This window comes from Schistocerca americana, chromosome 1 (assembly GCF_021461395.2).
Source record: "Schistocerca americana isolate TAMUIC-IGC-003095 chromosome 1, iqSchAmer2.1, whole genome shotgun sequence".
NCBI lineage: Eukaryota > Metazoa > Arthropoda > Insecta > Orthoptera > Acrididae > Schistocerca > Schistocerca americana.
This window is the reverse complement of record NC_060119.1, coordinates 385,658,777-385,666,427: the sequence shown is the minus strand read 5'-3', so window position 1 is coordinate 385,666,427 and position 7,651 is coordinate 385,658,777. Positions and strand designations below refer to the sequence as shown.

The 7,651-nt window shown below is 41.7% G+C and overlaps 1 protein-coding gene across 3 annotated transcripts in view; it reads left to right on the top strand.

Annotated features, from left to right (window-relative positions):
* The first annotated feature begins 254 nt into the window (after window positions 1–254).
* Window positions 255–7,651, top strand: part of LOC124623020 (MAD2L1-binding protein) — a 36,566-nt gene continuing 29,169 nt past the window's right edge. The window contains exon 1 of one of the 3 annotated variants that reach the window (XM_047148828.1): window positions 255–573. In XM_047148828.1, coding sequence (XP_047004784.1) covers window positions 352–573 — 222 coding nt within the window. In that variant the 5' untranslated portion in view covers window positions 255–351. The remainder of the gene's footprint in view (window positions 574–7,651) is intronic. The other 2 variants (XM_047148821.1, XM_047148814.1) reach the window with 2 other exon arrangements.

Below are 7,651 nucleotides of genomic sequence, written 5' to 3'. Positions count from 1 at the left end.
TTAAATTGTAGATCGCTGTTTGCACTAAACAGAGCAGATCACTGACTCTGGCATTCACTCATGTTTTGTGCACGATTCAATGTTGTGTGAATGTTTGCAAGCTATAAAATAAATTTTGTTCTGATACAGCAATTCACATTGTGTGTTATTTATTGTGTTTAACGTACCCATACAAACAGTCAGTGATCTCTTTAGAGATCATTGGACCACAGCCACCTTTATTGGAACCAAGTGAAGGCAACTGTATCTTTGGTACACGTCAAAGGCGGCAATATTTAGGATTGAAAAGTACGAGTGTCTCCGTTTGTCAGTGACTCAGTGTAGAGAGAAGAATGTCATTTTTGTGAAACTATGGCCACTCAAACGCGATGTTCGCGGATTAATGATTTATGTAAACCGATTACGGTTAATATTATGACACCTTCTCATGAACCAAGCTCAGTTATTGTAATAAAAACCATAAAATATATACTATATCAACGACAGCAAATACCTTTCACTTACGAGTTTTTAATGGACCTCGCCTTGAAAGGCAAAGCAGTACTCAATGATTCAAAAATTAAAGAGGGTGCAGTAAGTACTGACTTTACAAGAGCTCATCTAAATTTTATGCGAAATCTGGTTGTATTTATTGTCTGTTGCTACCGTACTGAACGGTCATGCTGGCGCGCTATATTTTACAAGCCAGTATGCTTGTTCCTTTCCTTGGAAATTTTCATTGATTTATTTCATTCTGCTTATAGATGTAATATCATTTGCTTAACGCCTGTGAGATGCGCCAGCGAAAGTGAGAATGTTTTCTGTCGTATTTACCCTTGCTCCTCGAAAGTACTTATGCTTGTTCCGTGCTGCATGTCCGTATATTACACTAAATACTGGACATGAAAATTAACTGACCACAGAATTACACTTATGGAAAACGGTCCGCGGGCTGAAGCTTACGTTTCAACTGATACAGAAAATTCCTGTAATGCAGTTTCAGCGTGATGAACTTTTGAGGGAAGTAGGGATAATGTGCCGAACCGCAATATATTTTCGACAAAATCCCCAGACAGTTGCATCTTTCTCAGGGTAGGCAAGTAGAACGTAAAACTCTCTAATTTTTTAACTCTTAATAATGATAGGGCATGATAATGTAATTAGATGATTAAAACACATTTTTGCCCTAACTCATTACAGATAACTGAAAATTATTTTGTGATGCACTTCATGGTTTACCATAAAAACCCCTTCGAGAAATGACGATTTTTGTTAAGTTCCATATGCAGCTTGTAGATGTAGTTGTACTGTCTCTCATTATATATCCTCTGAGTACAGAATTTTCTGCAATACAAGGTAACACACCCATGATGTCCCTTTGTATTGATATATTTTGAATTTCTTTTCATAGGCGTAATCAAAAGGTAATTCCAGCTTTCTATTTTGTTACAGACCACAGAAAATATTAGTTCATGCCCCTTGGTTGTAACAGTACTAAGAATTTCACCTGAGTTAAAATTTCCTAATTTCACTAAGAATTCTTCTGGGATTGTAATCACTTCATGCCATAAAATGTTTCACTGTTTTGGTCACTAATGCAAGTGGTCTACAGAAGTGTTAAAGGTATGTACTGATATAGCTCCGTTACAGATCCCCCTGCATACTGTAACTCGTCAGTAGCCCTTTTGTGTAGAAGGAATGTGTAATAATTGCTGAAATATAACTTTTGTAATACAAGGTAATTTGAACACAGTGGGAAAACACTAGACTTGTTTCAGAAGAAGGCTTTCCAGCTTCCCATCCATGTTTAATTTTTCTGTAGTTTCCCTAAATTACTTAAGAAAAATGCCAGGATGTTTCCTTTGAAATGGATGTTACCGAGTTCCTTCCACATCCCTCCTAAATTCAAGCTTGTGACACGTCTCTAATAACCTTGTTGCAAAAAAGATGTTATACCATTTTTTTCTTGTCCCAGCATTTGACTGTGTCACTTTCTCAATAAAATTTGAACCTGGAATGACTGTTTTGTTGTAGATTGATTTTAGCAGTGCTGTGTCATCTGTGCTCCAAATTACTTCTAAAAATCGTCTTTCCTTTTTCTGTGCCTTCTTATCCATTATTAGAGAAGAATTAGCAGAATGGTTGGCTCTGACAGTTCCAGCAGCACAAATGTTTTCTAGTTTAAATGCTTGGAAAAGTTTGTATGGAGGGAAGAAATGAACAAAATATATCTTCTGCCTCATTTCTTTTTTCATTCTCTGCACTAACCAAAAAACAACCTTTGGTCCATGCCAAAACACCTTCAATGAAGATTTTTGAAAATCAGTTGGTGCTTCCATATAAAGAATAAAATCCTTAACATGTCCACTATTCCCGCATAACATGTACACTCTTGATACTCCACTGAGTTGTCTTATACTTCACATCTTGTTTTACAAGAGAGCTGTCCTGTATATAGGATCATTGCCTCATCAACTACCAAGTCCAGCTCCACAGGTAACAATACATCTGTTACACGGGGCAGTATAGATAGTTCCATCTTTGTAAAACCTGTCTTTATTATACTCTGGGAAATTTTAGATTTCCCTTAAGTCTATGAACTCCAAATAATGTTTTGAGTTCTGCTGGTATAGTTAGTTTAAAATTGCAAATCTTTCTGCTTTGCAAAGCATATGTGTTTTGCCATATCAGCCATTGAGCTGAAGAGGTCATTGGGAATGTACTTTGTGAAAAAAATTGAAGGAGAAAGTAACTCCTAGCCTTTAATATGTTGTTCCCACTGCGAATATAAATCCAATGTAGAAATCAGATAACAATGCCTTTTGATGTCCTTTCTTTCTGATAAAATGTATTGTATGTCCCTAATTTCATTCTTGGTAAATATATCACTTTTTTGAATATTGCTATCACTGTTGTCATTGTCATTATACACATCATTTTCATTATCCGATTTTGTCTGAGCATTGGTTTCTTTCCAATTTATTTTATCGGCCCTTATTCTCATTTCTTTTTTCTCCTGGAAGTGCAGAAATATTCTAGAAATACCTTTTCTTTGACATGATGAATGGAGCCTAAAAGTTATAAAACAACAAACAATAATCGTAGTACTTTTGTGTATATAATGATATACAGTAGACCTGTAGGAAGTCATATACTACAGCACTTGTAAGCTACCGATAGAGACAACACGCCCGTATCACAAGAGTACTGTTTATTAAATAGAGCACTAGTGTGGAACATCTGGTCAGTCGCATTGCCCACCTTACACTGAAGTCATATTGCGCTGTCCCAAAGAACTTCCAGACCACTCGTACCAAAGGTGTTTGATCACACTAGGCCAAATGCCCCCACAGAGCCCCCCACTGGGAGTACAAAGCACTGTGGAGTATGGTGACTAGTCTGCGCTGACAGGTGCAGGAGTGCCAGGCAGCATTGCTGTTTGTGATGGTGCAGGTGCATGTACCCATGTGTGATGCCTGCAGAGGGCCTGACTGTGCTGTTTCTTGTGGAGAATGTGGGATTATATGTGCTTGATCACACTGTGGCCGGCACTTGCATGAAGCTCAATCAGATAATTTCTCACAGAGGAAGATGTAGCATGGCAGAAGCTGTACGTGTCGTAGGGGGTGGGGTGCTGCAGTGGTCATCTAGTGTGACCGTACCATGATGTTGGAGGTGTGGATGGGTTACTCAGATTGTGCAGAGACACACAGCAGTGCCGCATAGCTCTTGTGACGGCCAAAGTGAAGCGTTGTGTGTGACAGTGTTGGTTCCACATCCAGTAACAGTGGAGGTGGTCCGTCTTGCAGTGTCTGCACTGGTTTAAGATGGTTAAGGGAGGCAGTGGTAGATTTCTCGTTAATCAGTATGTCAAAGGTATGGGTTCCTGGTATAAGGAGGTCGCAATGCGGGATTTATGGTGTTATCACCTTGTCACAGTGTTAGAGATCTCCATGAGTGAGTACATTCATTGTGGAGTGTGGCAATGGCACAGGATTCGTGTGTGATAAATGTGATTTTTCATGAGTCCTACCAATTGTGGAAGATCAAACTCACAGGCTGAGTATAATCTGCAGAGAGTGCAAGCAGTTCTCGATACACCACTTTGGTGAGCGAGGCCTTAAGGTCATCTTTATGTGCACTCTGTATGCATAGCAGCCCCCATGGAAGTACCTCGGCCCATAAGTCCCCGTGGCACATGAGTCCGCTTTCATTGTTCCATGCCAACTCTCCACCAGGCCAATGCTTTGTGGATGGTAAGCAGTGGTATGCGTATGGTTGATTCCACAATGGTGGCAGATAGTGTGGAAAAGGGCTGTGTCAAACTGTCTGCCCCTGTCAGTCATAAGTTCAGGTATGCCAAAGCGCGCAACCTGTAGTTCGACAAAAGCCCTCTCTATAGTGTGCTGAGGAGGCTGCCTCCACCCAGCAAGTCATTCTATCAATGCCAGAGAGGAAATAACAAAATCCTTTGGACTCGGGCTGTGGTGTGCCGATGTCAGTGTGGACATGTTTGAAATGCATTGTCAGGATGGGAAAGTTGCCTAATATAGGTTGAGTGTGACACCCAGTTTTGCTTTTTTGGCGGGTAAACTGCATTGTACCTAATGGCAATGGTCATGTTTTACATTAGGCCACACAAAATGCTCCATAATCATCTATTGCGTTTCATTGGCACCAGGGTGGCTGAGCTTGTGAACTCTGTCATATACTTCGCATCAATGCTGAGGGGTCCCAGTGGGCATGGTTTCCGCAGAGAATCACAAAATAAAGTGGTAGTTGTCAAAGGCAAAGTGTGTTGTTCAGTCAGAAGGTTTGTTTTTCCATCAGTAAGCAGTTGAGTGGCAGAATCATTTGTTAATTCTTGTGACATGCATTCGTAGTCGTACTGAACGGAGTTTGCTGTAAGACATGAAAAATAATTAGTGGTGCTATTATCAGCTCTGTGCGCACAACAAATATTGTTCATGTATTGGCCAATAAGATGAACTGCGAATGGCATCGGTCAAAGGCTTCTGATCTGTAAATATTGTTACATGGCGAACTTCGATGTCTTCATTGAAATAAGGCACAATGGGGTAAACTGCAAGCAGCTTATGGTCAAATGCTGACCATTTTGACTGCGTAGCTGAGAGTTTCTTGGAGAAACAGTCTGTTGAAGAACTGCTCCAATTATGTCCAGTGTATGTGCCAATTGAGCATCCAGTTGTGGGTGCACCATTGTAACAGTTTGAACGAGGCAGTTTGAACAGTTTAGCGTGGCAGAACGCTCCCTTCATTTCTGTGGCCAAGGTAATTTCCTCTTCCTCTGTTTGTTTTTGCCTTTCAAAGTGTTTGTTAGCGGGATCTGCAACTCAGCTGCCTGTGGGAGGTGTCAGAGGTAAAAGTTGAGAATCCTGAAGAATCATCGTAGGCCGTGGTATGTTTCTGGTTGAGGAAGATCATGCACCAGCAGTATAGATTCATTTGTTGGTCTGATGGTAGTGGTGTTAAGAATGTGCCAAAGGAAGGTGACTTCAGTCTGCTGAAGTTATGATTTCACCTTGTTAATGACCATTCCGCCCTCCTGCAGTGTGGCTAGAACTTATTCCAGGTGCCATGAGAGCTTGTTCACGCCACGTGAGAAAATGAGTGTGTTGTCAAGATACGTATAGCAGAAGGTGAAGAGGAATAGGAGAATGTCAGTGAACCATTGAAGAGTCTGTGCAGCATTTTCAAGCCTGTACATCTTAAACAGATACTCAAACAGTCCAAACAGAGCAGTAATGGCAGAATTTTGGATGTCATCAAGGTAGATCAGTATTTATAGGTAGTCGCGCTAGCAATCGATCATGCTGAAAATTTTAGCGCCTGCGAGGGCATAAGTAAAGTTCTATATGTTGGGAATGAGGTAGCTGTCATATGCTGTCTGATGAGAACTGAAGACCATGTAATTGCCTCACAATCTGGTAGAGCAGTTATTCTTAGGCATGAGTTCGATTCTGGAGACCCAGGGATTATCTGACGAGTGAAAAATTCCTGCTTGAAGGAGTTTGTTTTCTGTATCTTTGGCAAATTGTGGATCTGCTGGGGCAAACAGTCTTGGTTTGTGTCAAACTGGGTGTCTGTCTATGGTTATTATTCAGTGTATGGTTTCGTCACTAACAACACAGGTGCATGTGTATCTGCACGAGGTGGTGGATTAGGTAGCACTGTTAACAAACCCTGCATGCTGTAGTTTACTGATCCTGGAATCGCTGTCAGCATCTGTGTTGGTGTCGTGTGTGCTGGAGAGAGGGCACACCTTGGTGAGAGAGGCTGGGCTGTGTCCAGCTGCTCATGTGCAGCTGCTAGGGCCATGGCAGTGGCAGCAGTACGAAGTTGAACCTCTCGTTTTATGTATGGAGCGGTTGTGTCTGCACATTGCAAGTGGTATAGTGTCGATTTGTGTGGGAAAGTCATCTGAGAGTTTGGCGCATTAGTGGAGAATGCCATGGACGGTGCGATTGAGGGAGAGCACAACTGGTGCTGTTTGTGGAGGCATGGAAGAGGTGTAGTGCGGTGGCCCGGTGTAATGTTAAGCGTTTTCGTGGACTTACTTGTTGAAGAATGCGGGTTCTGCTTTCTTGCAGCGCTGATCTCTTCTGCTAGCACCAGACGCTTCTCTGAAGATTTCACTGCTATGAAGGGGAAATTTTCACTCACACTCTCTCTCTCTCTCTCTCTCTCTCTCTCTCTCTCTCTCTCTCTCTCTCTCTCTCATTTTATTTAAAAATACACTACTCGTGGAATATCATTCAATGCACCAGAACATATTTATTTCCACTTTGTACAAAAAACAACTAAACTTTATAACGTAAGCCCACACATTATCAGGCACCCAAGATCAGTTAATTACACATTTTTGAACGCAGTTAATACATAAGCTTTTATCGTGGCTGACTATCCACATCCAGTCCACGTACTCTCAACAGCAGTTCAACGTCTTCTAAAACTGTCACTATCTCGAGTCACTCCATTTGTTTTTCAACAATACAAAGCTACATTACTCTTTGCAGCCGGCCACGGAGCTTCCAGGCCGTATGTGTTTATTCTTCGCAGGTTGCGCTGAACACTTGCCAGTGCCCACGAACTATCTCCCTTCCAGTTTTGCCTGCACAAACAATAAATGGGTGCAGTATTCCATGCTCATCCTTACGCCCTGCTTTAAAATAACGTGTGTTCGAAACAGCTGGAACACAAGTGTCTCCAGACTTTCGTAAAATTCTGGGGCCACTACAGTAGCTAGCTTATACTCATTGTGGTGAATGAACGTGGACTGTAAGACATGGGGGGAGAGCTGATAATGGTGTATAAAGTTGATTCCGGTGAGTGGTTCTACCGTGTTGGTAACCAGGAAGGCCAATGGACACTGGAATGTGTCAGACAGGTGCACTGTGTGTGCGATGGTGCTTTGTATAGTAATCTTGGAGACATTGGCAGCCTGGAATGTGAGGGTAGTTGTAGGCTCAAAAGTTGGAACATGGAAGTGAGCTAGCATGGAAACCCATGTCTGTTAGTAGATATTGGTTTGATGCTTTGTCCAAGTCGACAAGACATTTATGTGCAACAGCTGAGGTGGATGTGTCTGTGAGTTTTTCTGGTGAATTGGAGGTGACTTGATGAGGCACTTCAGACTGAAATGCCTCTTATG